At 34.7% G+C, this 22,360-nt stretch overlaps 1 protein-coding gene and 1 non-coding gene across 2 annotated transcripts in view; both read right to left on the bottom strand.

The window, feature by feature from the left end:
* Positions 1-5,300: 5,300 nt before the first annotated feature.
* Positions 5,301-5,372, bottom strand: TRNAG-UCC (transfer RNA glycine (anticodon UCC)). The gene has a single exon. It is a non-coding gene; the product is annotated as a tRNA-Gly (tRNA).
* A 7,576-nt stretch (positions 5,373-12,948) lies between these two features.
* The window catches only part of MTPN (myotrophin), a 41,936-nt gene continuing 32,524 nt past the window's right edge, over positions 12,949-22,360 (bottom strand). Inside the window, exon 4 of the mRNA XM_027444364.3 lies at positions 12,949-16,196. Coding sequence (XP_027300165.1) covers positions 16,110-16,196 — 87 coding nt within the window. The 3' untranslated portion in view covers positions 12,949-16,109. The remainder of the gene's footprint in view (positions 16,197-22,360) is intronic.

The raw sequence follows: 22,360 nt of genomic DNA, 5'->3' as shown, positions 1-22,360 counted from the left end.
CAGTGGCCTTTACAGTTTAGGACTAAATAATAACACCGTTTAGAAATTAAACATTGAGCCAAAGAACTTCAAAAGCTGCAACTTTCACTTACTCAGCTTTCATGTATTTATTTAAAGTCACAACTAAGAGAAAACAAAATGGAAAATAAATGAAAAGACATAATTATTCCATTTGAAAATGGATTCTAATGACTGCCCTCAAGTTTAGACTTCTTTCTTTCTCTCCCCCAAATTATAGCATAAAAAATTGTTTTCAACTCTTGTCTCACCATACTGAGCTAATATCGTCTGGAGCATAACCCTTTGGACTGTGTAAACCTGAAGTTTATTATTTAATGTACTGCAATAAACAGGATTGATACTCATTGCTTTCCTCTACTATGCTGGCTATATTTTGCCATTCTCTTTTTTTTTTTTTTTTTTCCCCCAGCTGCTGTTGTGATACATACTTCATGTTCCTTATAAGATAATGCTGAAGCCGTCATATTCCAGTGTAATTTTCTCCAAAATTAATCAGTTTAAAGGTAAGGATTCAAATTCATCAATACAAAATATTCCCCACCCTGCTCCACTGTTTCACTTTTTTTCTTTATTTTTATTTATTTTTTTTATTTTTTATTTTCCCCCCATACAAATACCTTTTCTTGTTATGCAGACAGGGTAAATTCACAGTTCTCCAGCTTGGAAGAGGCATCTTTGTGCAGCTTTACACATGTTAACTGTGCTTAAACTACTTTCAGTCAACTAAATCCAGAGGAAAACTTATGACTGACAAGACCAAAACAATGTTTTAAAGGATTAATTTGCTAAATAACTATGATCCAGAAGGCAGAAAGTACTTTCTGGTGGCATAGTTTATTTGGAAAACCAAAAAACAACAAAATTCAACACTTTCTTCCTAGTTTGCCATACTCTTATCTATTTTATTTGAATACAAGTTCCTGTAATGAATTAATTACATTGGAACAATATTCAAAGCCCAATTTTGGCTTTGCAAAAACTAAACTCAGATGAAAAGAAATAAAATATTCAGCTCTACCCCTAATATTTTTTTTTCCTAATATTTCTCGAGAAAGGGAAGCCCCACATCTCACAGTAACAAAATACTGCTACTCCAGCATCTCTCATCAGTTTTTGAGAAGGCCTGGCCTCCCTGTAGACTCTTGGCCTGGCTAACAACTGAAACAATGCTATATGAATACTTTTGTCTGAAGACACTCTGGAAATGGCAAGCAGATGACTAATATACAGACCTTTAAGGACTGATATTCCATGTTTTTCTTGTGTAGTCACATAATGTTATGGTAACTTCTTTAAGATGCTGCCACTCTTGGCACAGGTAGAGAGACGAGATCTGTAATGTTGGTGAACAAAATACTAATCTTCCAGCTAGCCCAGACAGGAGCACAGAACTACATCTTTCTGTTTAGTTGTTCAGTTGTTCTGCTTTTTAAGTTTTCTAGCAACACTTCTAGTCATTTGCAAAGGAAGTGGAAGATTCCCACAGGTATTTCCATACCTGCTTATTAGCTGCCACTCAAAACCAGATACATTAATTTAACTCCTCATTATAAAGAAAGTGCTTGGAACAAATTGCCCTGAATTTTTCAACTCTCAAGAGAAAATTCTTACATATTAGGTAGCAGATGTTATAACAAACCGATCCATGACATGATCCATTTATATAGAATTAAACTGAAAAAATTCATTAGGTCTTGTTGATACACTAATCCTGCCAAAGACATCTTGATGAAGAAGGTATCAATTTTTGATCAGAAAACAGTACCAAAGTCCGGAGATCAGGGAAATTCCTATCCTTTACTTTGTGATCAATGGTCCTTGAGTAAGAAAAATTACTCTCTCTCTCCCTCTCTGAAAAGAAAGCAAAGTAACTTAAAAACAAACAAACAACAAACAAATACCAAACAAACAAAAAGACCAAACAAAACACCACCAACAAAACAAGTTTCTATGATGAATATTACTCTGTACATTTAAAAATGTGTATATATATGATGTGTATATATATATATACACATAATGTATATATAAATACACACATATGAATATATATATATTATTTATTATATTTAATACATACATATATAAATATATGTGTATATATAATGTATAAAGATGTATATATACATACACACACACACATATATTTCCCCAGGTTACCACGATTTTTTATTTATTATTATTTTTAATCCAAATAGCATATAAAACATATACCCCAATAAGAGAACTGAAAGACAGAATAACCAATAAACTACCCTTATAGGTAGATGAAATTGTGAACACAAGGAGAAGGCTGACTGAACTTATCATTAAGACAAAGGTAAGCCTAGAAAAAAGCAAGTGTTAATAACACATTAAAAAGGGACATCCATGGTCCCTACTATTAACTTGTTCTGACAATAAGTTCAATGAAATTTCAAGTCCTCTATAAGAAAAGCTTTTTATTTTTATTTTGTCAAATACCTTAATAGGTCAACTCCCATACTAGCTATTAGTCTTTCTTACTGCTGTTCTTACATTAAATAAAATTTAAACCCTACTACTCCAGCATCCCTCATTGAGTACTATTCCTTTTCTTAATACCACTGCTGTCAAGTGACAAAGGTAGGTTTAGACTTCTGGTTTCACTCATCAGTTTAACAGTGAAATGTAGAACATTTGAACAGACATTCTGAATCCTCAGCAAATAGATGAGATAATATGACTAGTTGGCAGGTGCATCCTAGCACATATACCACCTGCCTGGTAATGGTTTTAACATTTCATTGGGAGAGGATCCAGAAGAACACACTGTTTTCTATAGAAGTGTTTATATTGGACAGGTCAAGCTCATATTACCTCTTTCAAATCATCATTACTTCATTCTAGCGAGTGGCCACTACTTTTTTTTTTTTTTAATTATTTAATTTATTTAATTATGTATTCATTATGTGACACATTTCTGCCTAATGACTGGTTTCACCTAGTGATTGGTTTTCACAGCCACCAGTGGGGAAAAATGTAATTGGAATTCCACAATTCATTGCAGCTGCTCTCTGCAGTGAAAATGCTTGTACATGCATCAGACAGCTCTCTGCTTACATGGGCCTCTACTTTGTAGCAGACCTCCATCTCAACAGAGCAACAATTCTCAGTCTAAATGGTGGAGGAACAAAGGACACCTAAGCTTTTCTGGGAAAAAAAAAAATAAAAAATGTATATAGCATCTTTCATCTATCATTTCAGAACAGGAATGCAATAAAAACTGCCTTCAACATGAGCATAAAAATGTGTTACAGAACACTTTAAGTCAAAATATTAACGATAAGAAAAAACAAGATGTTTCATTTACTGGGATAATGGGACTATATCTCACAAACGCACAAGCAAAGCTTGCTCATTAAAATTCTAAATGTTCTGGAAAATAAGATGGCTTGTTAAACACAAAAACTTATTGTAATTCTTTATTCTGCCTTATTCCCCTCTACACCTCCTTCACTCCCCACACACCTTCCCAAAGCTCAGGTGTTTATGAATAATGATAATTGTGAGGAACTGAACTCTAAATAGAAAATAGACTGTGAAAAACTACTTAATTATTGTGTCATTTTTCTATCCTTCACTTGCCTCTCTAGTCTGCTGGTACAAAGTGCTAAAATACTGCCAAGCCTACTCACACGTCTGCCTGGCTTCTAAGTCTATCATTTTAACCTTCTGCTTCATGGACGGTCTTTTAAATACAGTTTTCATTTTACTATGCTATTTTGCCTAGTTAATTAAAAATAAGATATCCATTGCTGACTCATCCTGCTTATTAAAATGTCTGGTCTTGGAGGCCTGCATCTGCCCAGGTATTTTTGAATTAAATCATATTTTGAAATCTTTTAATGGTCTCAAGTTGAGTCAGAGGAAGTTTAGACTAGACTTTAGGAAGAATGTCTTTACAGAGAAGGTAGTCAAGCATTGGATCAGACTACCCATGGAAGTAGTGGAAACCCCACCCCGGAGGTATTTAAGAGGTATGTGGGACATGGCACTAAGGGACACATTTTAATGATGGGACTCAGTAAGTAAGGTGGATAGTTGGACTTGATGATTAAGTTCTTTTTCAACGTAGATGATTCTATAAATAAGCATGTCATACTTGTTCTACAAGATTTACTCGAAGTTCATCGAGCTAAGATTAACAAAAACTGTTTGCAATTATGAATTTGAAGCATGATTACTAAAGCAGACAAAGCTACAATTTCTCTGTTTCAGAAAACAGGCACAGTAGCACAAAGCTCAACTGAAGCACAGAATGAATATGGTGATCCTTTGAATATTGGGGAAAATTTAGAAAAACTGCATATTTTTTCTGAAGTGTTGTGAACAATGGCAAAATAGGTTGTGCATTAACTGTAGTTATGCAGGGAAGGCTCTTTCACACAGATGTGGCAGATGCATAGGATCCTGACAGTTTTTGCGACAATGACATTTAATGAATGTCAGGATAATACAGTTAGTAGCATGGGACATGTCTTATATCCTTATTTTAAATCCTAGACTTAAAACAGTGACCTGCAGTAGCAGGAATCACATCAGTACTAATCATATTTATTAAAGCTCAGGAGGAAGGGCTGAGATGACTTTTTAATTTACACCATGTAATGTATCTTTAAGCCATTATGGCTACAAGTGAATCCAAGTTTGTAAAGAAGGAGCAGTATCTTTTATAAAAGCAGCTGATAGAATTGTAAGAGAGCACCAAGCTCTGAGCCCCAGTGAATTAGGCTGGTTTCAAAGTGGAATTGAGCAAACATATATGCCTGGAAAAGAGGGTCAGCTCACAATAAAGTTATTTCTGATTTCAGTGCTAACCCAAGACTGAACAGTGAAATTGCTCATAATGCTTTGCATGTGTTTTTCCATAACATAGAACTCCATTATACTATGTCCCACCTTTCCCTCCAGTAACATGAGATAGCTTTGCAAGTAGCAGAGCAAAGCAGAAAGAAAAGCTTTAGCATTTCCTTGTATCAATCAGTAAGGATGGTCCAGAACACTCCTTAAACTGAGTGAGAGTTGGGTCCACATGTAGAAGCTAAGCAGCATTTACCATCAAAGATAAATTCAAATGATGCCAGTATTTGGGGGTTTAGATGTGACATGGCAACCTTTTTTTTTTTTTTTTTTTTTTTTTAAACAAGCACTTCTTGCACACAAGGTTCAGCAGTTATTTCATACAATCATAGAATGGCTGGAGTTGGAAGGACCTTAGAGATCATCTAAATCCAATCCCCCAGCCATAAAAACTGACATGCGTTGGCCGGGAATCGAACCCGGGTCAACTGCTTGGAAGGCAGCTATGCTCACCACTATACCACCAACGCGATATTTCATAACCTTCTAAAAAGTTCATTCTGTTTCTTTTTTTTTTTCTTTCTTCTTCTTCTCTGTATTTGGTAATACAGATGATTCCATGTATCTCCAAACTATAGACTCTTTTTAAACTGGCCAATCACTTTCTCATTTATGACTTCAAATTTTTATTTCCTTCAGTCTTTCCCATACAACAGTGCCTGCTACATTCCTAGACAAAATAAATATTTTAGTAGAAAGCTTTAAACTTTCTGTAAACTTTTCTATAAACAGGAAAAAATGCCTCTACTAACATTGTCAAAAAAACATTGAAAATTCATGTTTGTGATGGCTTTGAAAAAGACAAGAGTTGAACAGTGAACTGTTGATTATCAACAGCTTTCTTTCTCCCTCTTTTTTTTTTTTTCCTCCCTCTCCTCTTTTACGAAGAGCTGCCTATTGACTTGTAGGGTTAGGAGAAAAGTAGTCAAAAGGCCATCCAGGTCTCAAACAATATGCAGGTGAAAACATCTGTATTACAAACAAACTGCTTCAGGGTGGCACCAAGGATCTCTGGCACCACCAATACTGCTGCATTTTAAAACCACCTGGTCTTTCAGTAGTGTTGGGGAAAAACAAGTGGAAAGTAAATCAATTTGTTCCAATGTTATAACAACTCTTTGCTGTGCACCTGATGCAAAGAGGAAGAACAGCAAGTAAATGAAGCATCTGATAAAAAATAAATGGGACAAATTACAGAAACATTTAATGGGAAGAATTAGTCTGTAGTAGCAAGGAGATAGGATTGAAACAGTCTTTATTTCACTTAATTTCTCCCAAGTCTTTTATCCCATGATTTTGATACTTCCATTTCTGGAAGTAAAGATGCCACATGGCATCTTTTATGGGGTCAAACTACAGCTTTAGAAAGCTGTACAGTAAGGAAGGTAAGGTGAAGATGAAAGCACATATTACAAATTGGACACGTGGGGAATGAATGAGCCTAGCCAAATGTGATCTTTAGAAACTACTCAGAGAGACTAACATTAATTTACAGTATGTTTCACTTTGTATACCTCATTAAATTTCACTTCTGACAGCAAATAAAAAAAAAACACAACCAAATAAACAAAAAAACAAAACCAAACAACCAAACAAAAAACCCTCAACCTCCAAGTTTTGCAAATTGGGATCAAGGGAATTCCATTCCCCCAAAGCAACCATCAGTTAAATGCCAGTTTTATTTATTTATTTTTAATCAGATGAGAGAACAGCCAATTTACACCCAGCTGTTTATAGTGAGAACACAGCCTTAGAAGCACCTCCTTAAGTGTACAGGTTATACAAACTTATTGTGTAGGATCTCTTTTCTTTCAAGTTACCATTTAATATGGCTTTGTAAATATTTAAATCTATCTTCAGAAATTTCATTAATTAATAAGGTTGAGTTTTGTTCTTACCATTTAAACCTCTGACATTAGAAGTTGGTGTGCTTCCCATCTGTTTCATTTCTCTCATTAAATAAGCTCTTTCATGCTCTTGAGAAGGTTACTGACTGAGAACACATAAAAAACTTTAAGATGTGTCAGGTCCTCAGAGATAATGCTTCAGTCAGTTTACAGGCCAAATGCACAAATAAAAAATGAAGGAAAGAAAAGAGCTTTTCAATCAACAGGTGATATACAGAGAGGTTTGGGCATGGTCACAAAACAAATTTGTTATTGTTGTATTGAACCTAGTTCTAATGGCATCTCAACATTTCCCTCCTGTATTCTATTTACACTAACTGTTCAGGATTTATCGATGTGTAGGCATTGATATCAGGTGTAGGAATAGTTTTTCATAGCAATTTGACAAAGTTATATTTGAGAAGTATTCTTTGGCACAAGAGTCCTTACACTACTTATATAATAGAGAAGAAAACGACCATTGGATATAATTATGATACTTTTTTTCAAAAAAAAAAGATACAAAAAAAGATACATTTCTACTGTAAAATGTAAAGTTGCAGCTTTCCTTTATGAAAGGGAGCAATGAAAACTCAATGGAATTCTTGTTTTAGGAAGCCTTCTTCCTAAAGAATATGCAAGACAACAAAAAAGGAAATATATGCACATGCACAAAAAGAATCAATGTTTGGGAGGACTTTATAGAAACTAAAACATTAGAAATAATTTGCTTTTTCTAACAGACTGTAGCAGATGGGCTATGGCCATCATAACATGGTAATGACAAACTGCTGTTTAACAGCAACTTTGGTAGCTATCTGTATTCCCTACCTGTTGAAAGGTGTATACTGGGAAGTCTACAATACAGAAACTGAGTCAGGTAATAACTCCACTCAGAACTTTGTCCTAAATAACCTTCTTCCTCTGCCTTGCACTATAATGGACTGTAGCATGAAGCTCAATTAGGTCACACTATAAAACTCCAGGGCATTGTTCAGGTGATATCCCAGACATATCACAATTCTAAGCAGAAAACAGGCTGAGTCCTAATGATCTGGTTTTGTGGCTGTACTGATGAGTTTGGGAGAAAAACAAACAAACAAACAAAAAACAGCTTCAGTAGAGTCAACTTTGAATATAGCTGTTGGTTTTCCTACTGAAGATGAAGACAAATGGGTGGTTGGATTTTTGCCACAGTATTCTGCCTCTTTTTAAATTAAAGGCTATATTTCTAAAAAAAAAAAAAAAAAAAAAAAAAAAAAAAAAAAAAGGCTATTTTAAAGAGGAAGTGTTTCACTTTGTTTCCATGAACAGCTACATAATTTTCAAGACTTCCCACCTCCAAAACACTTTTGAAGCAAAATAGTTAAACATTGATATGAACTAGAAAGTGGTTTCTTTTATTTTGAAACAAAAACTTTGGTGAACAGACAAGTTTCTGATAAATGTACTGAGAAAATATTTTCAGTTAGAGGAAGTTTATGAGAAACATATGAAGGAATGTTTTGAAGGCAAGCAATTTTTATACATACAGCAAACTTGAATTTATTGTAGCACAATAAATTTGTGTTTAGCTTGGTATTTTTTCTTCTTTTTAATTGTAAATTTGGTAGATTAATTGAGATATGCTACCTAGTGGTTTTGACTCATTGTCCTGACTCTCAACTTTGTAATATCAAGGAATATCCCCTTGAATAAAAGCCCCAAAATGCTAATGCATACATGTCCCTCCCATCCTGACTTGTCAAAAGCAGGTCCTATTATCAGTGACATTATTTCTTCAATTAATGACTTCAAGTAATTCTAGAGAAGCTGCTTTTATACATGGTGCATCACTGGAAACACTCCAGATAATCAAAGTTTATGCTTCTATGAGACTGCCCTTTAATATCAAACTGTCTTATCAAGTAATCATATAAAGCTTTAGGGTCTTTAAATTAGAAGGACAAGATCAGTATCTTCACTCAGTTCACAGCCACTAGAGCAGTGATTTAATCTGTTATTATTAGAGGAAATCAATTCATATATATTTTTTACACTAATTCTTTACTTTGTACTTTAATCACACAGGTTACGTGGATTGATTTTCCATTGTTTGTGGACATTCCCTGTTGGTGGTGGATTCCACTGGTGCAGAACTCCTGGGTTTTAAATTCAGATTAACCTATTTAGACAACACTGATTCTCATTTCCTTCTCCAAAATTTACCTTCTCAACAGAACAAAGACTTTGCTGGAAAGGCTTTTTTCCAAAAAAAGGCTTTGCAAATTTTTTTTTTTTTTAAAGCATTATTCATGACCAGCAAACAAAGATAGCAAAAAAGTGATGAATATTTCAAGGTAGAAGCAGAGCTTCTTCATCTTTTACTTACATCATAATAATAGATAACACAAAGCACTAAACAGAGATAGGGCCTTACTTTCTTTTAAAAATCTTCCTGTTCTCAGCTTCAGCATTTCAGAAGAATCACAGTCTTATATAAATACACATCACACACACTATACGTACATATGCATTCACTACCATTACTACTCTTCTCATTCAGCTCTTAGATTCATCTCATCAGTAAAGCAGGAAAACCAAACCCCACAAAACTATAAATCCTAAGCTGGTAGTTCTCAATTTAGGTGAAACTGAAGTCCCCTGAAACTTTAAATGACAAATTTGGCAATTAAAAACAATAATTCTCTCTCTAAATATCTTTACACAGCTTTAATGAGAACTACCTACCTAATTATAGTTTAGAAAACTGAAGCTTTTTTTACTTACCATCTTAGAGCATTTTTTTATTACTTTTATTTTTATTTTTTAAATTTAGCTCTCTTCTCAAGTAATAGCTAGCACTGTGATACTGATGTACGTTGTTTCCCTTTACATCCACATTTATTGGTAAATACTGCATTCCTTTATCAAACTAGATCTTTGCTCTTAGAATTAACTTTATTCTTAGAGAAAATCTTTAAGTGGAAACAGCTTACCCTCCTCAAACCCCGATATAAAAGCAGATTAAAACTTAACTTTTCCCCTCAGGAAAGTTTTCACCATATTGAAGGAAGCAAGTATTGCCAGAAAAGCAAATTCAGGTTGTTTCTTTAAAAGTTTGGAAACATTGTGTGTGTGCAACTGCTGACAGCTGCAAAAAGCTGCCATGAAAGCTAAATGAAATAATGCAAGCACTCAACAGCCTGGTCATCAGAGACACTGTGGAAGCTGTGGTCAGCAGCATGCCCACTATTCCTGACTGAGCTAAAATATGCCTGTAACTTTCCTTCATCTACACATAATTGATCTGATAATTCCTTCTATTCTGTACATTTAAAAACATGCTAACTTTGTCTGGTGAAGACAAACTGTCTACAGTTAAAACCTCAGCACATTTCTCAGCTATATAGGGATAGTTATCTTTATGAAAGCACATCCCGTTTATATTTACTGAAGACTAGTTTTTACCTTCAGGCTTGGGAAAATGCAAACCCTTCATAGTCATCATTGATTCCTCCTCTACTACTTCCTGAAGTTTCTCTAATGCAGTTTTCATACTATTTTCACGTTATTGTTTGATTTTGCAGTACTAGCAAAACACTAGAAGTAGTGGATGGAGCTTATGGAACTTTTTTTTATTTAAATTGCCTGTAGTGACGATATTTGGTTTAATGTCACTCTACAAAAGACTAAAATTCATGGTACTCTGTTACTAATGTGCAGAAAGGAGCTCCTGCAAAATTTACTTATATCTATATATAAACATGTTCCTAGATAGTGCTGACAACAGGAATGAAATACTGCTGTTTCACACATTTAGATTTAGCAAAGCATCCCCTTATTCTGAAGACTTGGAACACATCTATTTTTAAGTAGTGCTGACCTTTCCTGTAGAGCTCTGTCAGTTTTTTTTTTTTTTTTCTTTAATACGAAGGACACACTGCAACCTATATTTTACATAGTCATTAGGATTCATTAGGCTCCTTTAAAGGGTAGCTTGAATGAAGTCTTAGAGAAAAACTAAATAACTGTTCTTACTAGAAAAGAGACTTGCTTTTAAGGACAGATTTTTCTAAAAAGTTGTGATAAAACTGAAACTTTCTTCACCAAAAAATACCTATGATCCATATTATGGGTGGTTCTCCTCAAAAATCTTAAATACCTATAAAAAGCATCAACATGTGTTAAGTATATAGTCAAATGAGCAGCATGAATTGATCTGGTATTAAGACTGAAGCTCTCTTCCTCTTACAAGGACATGTATACACACACACACACATATATATACAGTTGGGGTAAAGAATAGAGAACACTTCTGTTTTTATTTCAAATTGGTGTTACTTTCTACTATTTAAGATACTGAACTACTGAAGGCAAAATGAATTGTTTAAAAACATTTGGTTATACTGCTTTTACATCTTTTTTTAAAAAAAAGTTTAAATTTGCTATGTAACAACTATAGAGCTAGATGTGAATATTATTTGTAATTACCTTTAATTTCCTTTCATCTGCTGATCTCCCTCACATCACATGATATCACAGATAACAATGATTTAGAAACAGATTAAGTGTCTGCAGAGCAGCCATCTCCACCAAATCAGTGTCTAGGTAACAGAATCACAGCCCAGTAAGAGAGGCATAGTTAGAGTGAAGAAGTTTAATCTGCACAGTCATGCTTACCACTGCGTGGGACATCAGCTAGACAGACACACTTCCTTTTTCAAAATCATCTCTTTACTTCAAGACTAGTAGCTGTGTATTCTCTAGCAGGAGAATAGAGGTATGCATACAGGTGCTCTCCAGGTACAATCTGAGGAGCAAAGATTCCAGGACTTATCCTATTTAAAGAAGGGCTTTCAGACATTAACATTCGATCACAACAGCCAACTACAGTATTTCATTGGATTTATTTTTTTTTAATGGTTTTGAGTTACTAGAAATATTATTTTGACTGCTGAGGCAGGGAGAAAAAAAGTGCTACTCCTAGGAATTATCAGTCACTTCCCAAGTGGGGTAATACTGTATGCTTTTGAAGCCTTTCAAAGTACTAAAGAAACAAAGTGCTTTCCAATCAATGCAGGTTTTTATGTCTCAAAGTTTACAGAATAACAGTTATAAACTGGCATCTTGGAACAGCTTTCGAGTAAAACAAAAATATTTTGAGGAGAGCTTTGAGGAGAATATACTGTTCTCAAAACAGAGAAACAATCAAGTCATCCAATTGAAAAAAATTGCTTTTTCAGGCCAACTTCCTTTTGCGCTAAGAAATCCATTTTTTCTGGAAGATTGGACAAACAAATATGAAGATAAGTGCTTACACGTATAGATGAATTTGGTTAGCCAGAAAAAAATGAAGGAAATCTACATTCTAAAGCTTAGCTTGTACTTTGTCCTGCAGAAAAGCTATCTATCCATCAAAAACAAACAATAAAACAGGATGGACACAGGAATCCAAGCACAAATCAGTTGCCACCTGCTATCACTTATTTGAACTGCTTTGGAAAACTATTTATGATGAACACAACCCCCTCTTCTGTTTTCCAATGTCGACTGAAAGGTTGTGCATACAGCATTAAGTCCCTGTTTCCAAAATTTTGCACAGATACTAATTTTCTTTAGAAATACTCACTTTTTTCATATTCATACAATTTTCCCACTTCAATACTTTTTTTTTTAATTCAAAAGTTTGTATTTTAGAAATAAACCATATCAAACAATTGGATATAAATCACTACTGCACGTAGCCCTGATGAGTCAGGAAGCATAACAAATATACATTTGAATATAATTTTATTTACATATCATCTGTGTTCTCTGTAAACAACTGGTTTACTTTCTGTGATAAAGACTAAAGTAATTCATAGTCTCCCTAACAGGTAATAAGAGGGACATCCCTCCACTACAGAATGTCTCTTAAAATTTAAGATGAATAACAGATCTTTAATATTATGCATTACCATTTAACTGAGAAATGCAGACTACAAGACCACAGAATTAATCAAAAGCTTTATATACTTAGTTCTCAAGGGAGCTTCTATTCCACATTTAAATCTTAAGTACCTGAGTATTTTAATCACTGTAAAAGGGAGATGAAGCTTAAATGCCTTTTAAGCAAATACAAAGTTGTAGCCAGATTAATAAAACAGAAGCAAAAGAAGTAAGACTCCAGATTCCCATATCGCACAATTCAAGTTTATTCCATTCATTCTTGCAACACAAACTTAAAAATACAGTATCATTTAGCATTCTGATGTCTATGAACCATGATAATGAACCCAACTGTGTCAAAACAGTTAACGATGGTGAAAAGAGGAAGTCAAATATCAAAATGCACAGAGCACTATTCTTCCATCACTGCGTAGAAAGATGATTGTTTATCCATTTACAAAATATAATTAAGACAAGTTCATTTTGAAATTTTGCATGCAACACTGCAATTGCTTGACCTAGGACACTCCACTCTTGCCAGCCTCTTCTACTAATAATTCAATGTTATATTCAAGGATAAGTTCCATTTAACTATTACATTACTTTTCCAATTTGCTTCCCCCTAACAAAGGAGGGTACAAAATTCAAAATACACTTTAGGTTATAAGTTATTCAGCACAAGTTTCAAAGGAAAAGGTTTAAGAACAGAGTGGATTTCCAAGTGTGTATGATTCCAGTCTGATAAAGTATTTAAATGTTCTTTAAAGAATGTAAAATAATTTACAGTTTGGTATTTTCATCTAGTTAGGACCTACTCAAAGATACAGGCACCCACCCATTACTTTTTCCCCACAATATAGTTATCAAGAAGGGAATTAATGAACAAGCCCAGTTTCTAGAGAATTACAAAAGAATTTAGCTTTTTTTTTTTTTTAATCCTGAACAAAATGATCAATCACCTCTCATGTAGTGCAAAAAGCAAAAAAAAAAAAAAAAAAAAAAAGAGTATTTCTTCTTTACAAATCAAACATTAAATGCCATCTTTTAACGAACTGGAAAGGCAGCTTGGGTGTATATTACAGCCAAATTAATACTTGTCTCACTGAAGTTTGTTTGCATTTTTTCCCTCAAGTGAAGTAAGAAAAAAAAGATAAGGTGTTCACGTAACTGTAGAAAAAGGGAGGCAAAATTACCTCAGTGAATCACCACAAGGGTTAGTACAAAGATGATGTTTCTTTACTATTATAATGCTCACTGAAGCTAGTTTAAGGGAAGTGCAGTAAAGAATACAGGGAGAAAAAAAAACAAACACTATGGCCAGACAACTTGACACTAATCAATACAAACTTGAATAATCAAATTTTCCACATAAAAACAGATTGCAGTTTTCTAGACTAGTACTTTAATAGCTAAGAGTTGACTAGCATAATATGGAGGTAAATTTATGCCAAAAATGGTTACTTTTATAGCTGAATAGAGTTAAACCTATAGTCTGTGTTCAAACACTATTACAATGACATGACAATTCAGCACTGATCAGAGATAAGATTAAAGAGTTCTCTTTAAATAGTCATTAAACACACTGTTCACCAAACATGCTTCATCTTTTATCAGCAGCTCACCAATTGATTTATCACTGATTTCCAATCTTTCTGCTCTTCCTCGACACCCATATCCAAGAAGCAAGAAGTAATTGCACTGTACTGTTGATGGCCAGAGTTGATTGTTTGCTCCATTGCATTCTTTATGGGATATAGATGTACATGTATGTGTAAATCAGTCTGTTCTCATTTTACAATCTAAATGCAAGGCTTTTTATAGCTGAAACATTCAATAATATGCAACATGATTCAAGTAAAACTAAGTCTCCATTAAATATTTATGAGTTGTAGTCACCAACCTATTTCTACATATCCTCTCAATTTCAACAGTGATATCAAAGTAGTATCAGCTACTTTAATGAATTCAGCATGAGATACTATATACATTGTTTTCTGTATTCTGTATATGTTATCAGAAAGTGTGAAATCTGTTAAAAAAAGAAAATATTTATAGTTTGCGGTACTCAATTCTGTTCAATAAAACCTGTTGTTCAGTCTTGGGTGAATCAGCATTCTAATGAAAATTCTCAAGATGAAAGCCAGAAGCTCAGGCATTCCTGAGGACTATAGGATGTGACAGGAATCTCTAAATTTCTTAAGTACCTTCTCATGAGTTGTCAAGGCTTTCAATAGCACTGCCATATTTACTGGTACAAAAAGTCATATCTAGAATTCAATGGTTAATGTGGTTTGGTTGTAGTGGGAACTTTCAGAACAAGCCCCATGCTTTAGTAACGAAATTTAAGAGATTTGTTCAGCCAATAACGAAGCACCAAATCAAGGATACCCACAATTACTTTGCCTTCTCTAGCAATAAGAGCAAGTGAAGCTTTCAACTTTTAAGTCTTTCTGTTCTTAATATCTCAACTTAGAGAACTCCCAAGTATTTAAATTACCAGAGAAGTTTAGCAACTATATTCACCTGACATTTATGTCTAAATAATTACTGTTCATTTTGCACGACTTGATTATCTTTGCATACAAAACAGCCTGGAGCTTTCACATGTGGATTAATTTTATGCTGACATGGTGAATAAAGAATAAATTCTATCTTACAATCATTTTTAGAAATAAGTGCAATGATGTTTTTAACTTTCTCAGAAACAGTTGTTTTAAACCTGTCTTGGACTAACATGCAAAGGAAAAAAATATTCAAGCATCCAAAACTATGTTGGCAGATATTCTGGAGTGTAACACCATGCCTCAACTCATCTTTTCTGGTTTACTCAAGAGTCAGAAAAAAACATTAGTGTGACATCCAATTAGTCAATAAAAAGACCAGCTCCAATAACTAGTATCAAAAGTCCTCAAAACTGCAACGTAAGCTTTAGGCAGAGGAAGAATAAAGCTACCCACAGAGAAATGAGAGAAAAGCAACCCAGCCACCTATATTACTACACTTCAGATTATAGCAGACACTAAGAGCATGGGACTATTGTCCCCTTCACAATTAGTTTCAGGTACATAGCACAGTACTTTCCATCTAAAGGAATCTTCCAACAAAAATCTTAGTACTAACCTAGAAGGTTTACAAGCCAAAAATTCAAGATCATGGTCTCTCTTCTTCTGTTTTCACTAGAAATGGGAAGAGATTGTGCACTGAAAAGAAGTCCTAGAGGGACACTGCTCATAATTGTTTTCAACCCTCTCCAAACAGGTTATCTTCGATACAGGCCCCTAACTAGTCTGATTCATAAAGAATTTCCCTCCCCCCAAAGTATTTAGCTGAAGAAGCTGGAAGATGCAAAGAGTGACAGACAGGCAGCAGTGTGAGGCCACAGGAGAGACATTTAAGATATCAGTCCATCCGTCACTGAAGAAGAGTTTTGATTGCCTGGTTGTCAGTGGCTTCAAAGGCAGTTAGTCCATCTGGGCCTTTCACAGTCTTATCAGCACCCTGTAAAGACATTGAGAAGGACTGTCAATTCATAAAGTTAGGCTGTGGAAGTATAAAGAACATCACAACACTTAACTTGGATAATTACACTGATTAAATTATACCTTTTCAGTCCAGTGCATGTTTTCATTTAGGAAATGAACAGGCCACACTTATTTATCAAACTATTCAGCATGCAGCTAAACTTCAAACTTTATAGCTAGAAAAAAAAGCCAAGTAACCTGTCACAGAGCAAATTTCAAGATCAACAATTTATCAATTAACGTAGAACAGAACTATAAGGATTTGTATTCAGTAACTATTCATATGAATGTAAAAATTCAGTCTCATACATTTCTATGAAATCTATGGTGCAGCATCTTTTTCCACATTCTAAAGTAGTTAATAAGATCTTTCAGAGCTTACATGAAATGTTTTCTTTTTCTATATCATAACAGATTACATCCATCTAGCATTCTGCTTCTCTTCCATTTTGGAAGGAAAAAAACCTTATTACTACATGGAAAAAAAAATGAAGTCATTCTAAATGAAAAATTGAACAACTTTTCTGAATAAGTTTCTGAATAAGCTAAGCCTACCTTAAAAATAACAAAACAGAAGAGGGAGGCATTTTATTTACAGATATGGCATTACTTCACAGATGATAACAAATATATCAAATGGGCAGTAGGGTACCAAATGGGCAGTAGGAGAATAGTAACCACAGAAGCAGCCCCAGTGCCAGAAATATGGAAGAAAAAAAACACAAAAGCAAAGAGTGATTAGTCATGTTTGTTTTGAGCACTGGTCATATATATGTAAAAATAAAAACCCAGAGTAGATCATAAATAGGGTAGTTAAATAAATTAAATAAAAGGATAAAAGTTAGAGAACATAGAACTACAGAAATCAAGACCAAGATGTTTCCTGAAAATAAGTTAGATTCCAAAATAACTCCTCATGAAAACATGTTCAATTCTCACTTTAAAATGCCTGTATTAGCTCAATCAAATGACAGGAAGAACACTGTGGGTACAGACATGCTTTGGCAAGAACATGTAAGAATTCTGCCTTGAGTTTCATGTATAATCTGTCTATAAAATACAAATTTATTTTCCAGTACACTAAAGGGAAGAAAGTGCATAGATTAATTGTAAAGGACACACAATTTTCTAAGAACATACTGGATCTAGAATTTCAAGGGCTTCTTTATTGAAAAAAGGTTACACACACGAAAACCAGTTGAACTTCTACATGTAATACCTTGTTTGTTCCCAAGACAACCCTTGCCACTATACTTCCCACTGTAATTGTTCCTCGTACTTCGGATCTCACCTTACTGTAACTTGCTGCCAAAGAAGGAAATATTCTACCTGCCATTCTAAGGAGATGTCTTTGCAGTACTTTTAAAACACACTAGTGCTCATCCTGTAGTCCACTGCCCAAACTGACCCTGCTTACAGCCATTTACCTCCTTTGCAGCCCCTACAGACCCTTAACACAAGACATCAACTGAACAGACTGGTGGCAGTCAGCTCTTGGGCAGGGAGACAGGTTTCTGCTATCAGAGAAAGAGCCTGTGAAAATAAAATTGTCTTGAACTCCAGCATAGAATTCCATGGAGGTTACTAATAATTGCAGTAACTCTTTTGAGGCTGCTCATGTTCTCCACACTTTTCAGACTGCAGAACTCAGGCATATGTTTTGTACGTAAGCAATAAATCACTGCAATGACAAGAGTGATAACATTTACCTTTCTCCTCTTGCTATGCAACATCCTTGGACAGAATGGTACACTCTATATGCTGCAGTATCACCGTTCTTTTAGGTCTGAACGTGAGCTGACTTAGTCATTTTCTGGGGACAGACCATTTGGTCAACACAAATACACCCTTTGGCTGAAATCATTGAAACCCAATGTTTGTGAAAGATTTTCCACTAAAAACACCAACTCTCCACCAGTGTACAGCATTTATAGCATAAAAGACAACTTAACTGAAGTAACTTTTAACAGAACTTTAGTATAGACTTAGGACTGCTTTTCTCCCACAGGTATGTTTGTACTTCAAAACAGCTAGACGTGGTAGACTTGAATTTCTAAAGCAGCTTTACTGAATGTAGGATAAAGAAGGTCACGACCACCTAAGAATGATGTGGTTTAATAAAGTTTAGATTTAATAAAGTTTAATAAAGTCAGTGTTCATAAATTAGGAGAACAGTGTTCATAAACACACTAGAGTCAATGTTCATAAATTGGGAGAACAGCTCTTCACTATGCAGAAAGATTCCTGCCTGCATTCAATAATAAGAAAATAATAAAGTTCAGGTCAAGAGGACTTCAATTTTCAGAAGTACAACACTGCCAGGAAGCAAATTTAATGAAAAATTCATACAAGAAAGTGATTCCACAGCATTCTCTACTTCCCCAATGTAAAAAGGTATTAACATCTTCTGTTTTATGTTCTCTTATGTTTCCCTACTTATACACATTAAAATATAGACACACAGACACACACTCTTTGGCACCGTGAAACAGAGCAAACATTCTTGTTTGTTGTTAAGACACTATCCAAAGCAGAAGTGTTAAAAATGCTTTGAAGGGAGCAGAATAGTTACTATAGTACAGTTGCAGTTCAGAAGAATCTTGAAGGTGACAGGTAGTCAATGCAGAGCTCTTTAAACCCTGTGAAACTTGAACTGGTAATGCTTGATGAACCTAGCTAATAGAAAACTGGTTTACACAGCAAGCAGTGGACTTTCAGAATCAGTTTCCCGTTGAAGTTACAGAGACAGACATCAGCTGGTTCAAAAAGGATGCAAGTGAATTCTTGGAGAATGTTTTTGGAAGTGACTTCAGAAGACTTCTGAACCTCTAAAGAGGCTTGCAAGCCTCTAAAATCCCCAATACGAAAGGAATAAATGAGCAAAAGTGGTCAAGCCCACAACTTTTCTCAAATGGCATTGATCCTGTCAGTGTCAGAGAAAAAAGGTGCTAAATTAAAAGTATGCTATTGAATTAGGTGACACATTTTTAGTAGTAAGCAAAGATCAAGTTGTATTAGGTATTTTACAAAAACGGTAGAGGTATTCTAAAATAACTGTGCCACAAATGGCAACCTCTATTAGAAGTAGTCAAAACTGATCAAATAACATCTATTGTAACACGAAACTTTTATCTTTTGTAATGTAGAAGAAGAAGTCTTCTCACATTTAAAACTCAAATATAAAACTCATATTGAAGAAAAACATGAAACAATTTTTATAAATTTCTGCTTTTTAAATAAATACCTCTGCTATCTTGGCAAAAACTAAAAGCAAACTGAAGCACAATGACTTATGTTAGCTATTAGTGCACATTTTATCTGTTATTTTGTTTGTAGAATGCTTGCATCTTTACCTCATAAACTAAATTCTTGGTACTTAAGACAATTCATTTCCAACTTTGTCAAAAACTACTGATAATTCACTTTGCTAGGAGTAGAACTTCCTTAATCTTATTTAACATTAATAATACTGAAAAAGGCAGAAGTGATAGAACTGAACACAATATATAACAGCTCTACTTCAGAGTCACTATATGCTGCAAACCACTCCACTGTTTAAAATGACCAGGAATATTTTTTAAAGTCCTGAAAGAAATATGTTAAAATTAATAATAAAAAAGCTACTGTTAAGGTAGCATCAAGCACTATCTTAGAATTAAAAACAAATTGCTCTTTAGACTAAAGCTAATTACTTTCATGTTGCTTTGCCCTCATTTACTGTAGTATATTTTGGGCAAACTCAGATCAGTTTCTGGTATCACTCTACAAACCTCTACAGGTCTCTTCTTCAGCAGGTCTATGGAATGATATTCCACCGTTTTTCACAAACTTCAAAGATATACCAAGAATTCCCCAAACTGGTTTTGGGCTACATACATACTGTATAACTGAGGCTTAATAGTTCAGAAGTGATTGATTATACAGAAGAGCAGTTTTGTGGGAATCTGATAAATGGATTCATCAAAAAGCATGTTTTAGGGATATATCAGAGGTCAAAATACTGTAACCAAAATAAGTGATTGTTAGAAAAGCGTGCCTCAGTTCTGACCTAGAAGGTTTATGCTACTGCTGACAAATTTAAAAATTAACTTAGAAATTAACTCTTAAAGATTAACTCATTTACTTTAGTAAATTCAACCATCCCTTACTGAGGGCAACAAAACCCTGCTTTATGAATTGTGTATTTCAGTGCTTGGAGTCTTTCAAACTTGAGAATCAATGACACTGTACATGTACTATTAGCTACCAGTAACAGTAGGTTAATTAAGCTTTTTGTAGGCTTATCAAGCATACATGTAGCAGCAATTTAGAGAACAAACATTAAACTCTTGTTCCCAAATGGAAGATAAAGTCCTTTCTAATGTACAGAAAAGTTTCAAGTACAAAACATTCCCTCCATGCACATGTACTTAAGTACATTTTACAGTTCTATGATGAAATGATGATTTCAGACTAGCATTAGAGCTTTAATCCTTAAATGTCTGGAAGGATGACACTATTTGAATATTGTATACATGCTAACAAAAACATTTATCTTTAAGTTTAAATTACCATATTATCAATGTTTTGGTTTAGCTGATATTGGACAAGCTTAAACCATCAAAGGCCACAACTGTGCTCTGGTAAAAAACAATTAACGAATCCAATCCATCTAAATCATCACAGTAATTGAATATGGCTGATCACTACAATTAGCACAACAGCAGAGCTTGAACACACTCAAACACTATCTTCAGTTTTGAAGCTTTCAAACTGTATTTAAGTTTCTTATAGTATAATTTAAACTGAGTGCTCAAGATTCCAAAATCAAAGCATCTGAACAAGGTATCAGGAAGTCCTCACTGAAACGATAACTTCAGAATACTGTATGTAAACACAGGCACTTTCGAGGAAGTGCCTTTAGATTAGTATAATACGTCTACCCTTAAGCCATGTTAGGTATTTACCAGTACCATATATATGCATGTATATACTATACGTGCACTGCAATTGTAAGAGCAAAGTCAGGTAACTTTTTTGTTTTAAACAATGCAAGTCATGTCGTTTATACAAAATAACCATATGTTGGCTATATCTGATTTCTCATATAGGAAAAAATGTCTGAATTTGAATATCAACATCAATTACGGTAATGTATGAAGCTACAGTGCAAAGTAGATTCATCATAAAAGAACAACCTAATAATGTTTTTGCTGTTTCACGAGTAGAAGAAAACACTATAAAAATAAAATGGTGGTGGTTAAGCATATTAAACCACCACATCAGAACAAAGCTTGAAAAAAAAAATCAATCCTTGTAATCAACTTCAGTACTGAACAAAGGATTTACCAAAGGGTAAAAGCAGTTTATAGAGTTGTGGCTTTCTGAAGCTGAAAAAATTAGTGACAACCTGCTAGAATAGTCATTTGTAACCACTAATTAATATTAAATCACATTTCAAATACTTCCTATAAAATCTACCAGGAAATTCCATTGCATGATTTCTCCTTATAGTATACTTCACTGCTTTTGATGATTGTTCTTTCCAAGGTCAAATCAAATGTTATGGGGTTACCTCCCTTTCACATATCACCACTCTTTAAATTCTTCAAGGGATTCTAAGAAGAAATTTGGAGCTATATTTCTGGGTTTAGGCAGCCTTTAATACCCTTCCAAAGACAGGAAGGAATTTGAATACTTTTATCCTTCAATCATCCTACAATTTCTGAAGTGTCTGCGTATACAAGGGTTACATGGCAAGGTTTTGGTAACAGGGAGGTTGCAAGGGTGGACTGTGAGAGTGCGGCCCAGCTGCCTCATGTCAGGTAAGTGCTAGTTCCAGCCAGCTTCAAAAGGGACCTGCTGCTGGCCATAGCTTAGCCATGAGTGGCATCGGTTGTACCTCTGGGAGAGGCAGATTTAAGAAAGGGAAAAAAAACTGCTGTGCAACAGCAGCTGAGAGACTGAGGAGTGAGAAACAGCCTGAGAATCAGCCCCGCAGAACCCAAGGTGTGTGCAGCGGGAGGTGCTCCAGGCAGGCAGCAGCAGTTCCCCTGTGGCCTGTGGAGAGGCCCCTGGTGGAGCAGGCTGTCCCCCCTGCAGCCCATGGGTCCCACATGGAGCAGATCTCCACACTGCAGCTCCCCCCATGGGTGGAGGAGC

This window comes from Anas platyrhynchos, chromosome 1, assembly GCF_047663525.1.
Source record: "Anas platyrhynchos isolate ZD024472 breed Pekin duck chromosome 1, IASCAAS_PekinDuck_T2T, whole genome shotgun sequence".
Lineage (NCBI taxonomy): Eukaryota > Metazoa > Chordata > Aves > Anseriformes > Anatidae > Anas > Anas platyrhynchos.
This window is presented reverse-complemented; position numbering and strand designations above follow the sequence as displayed.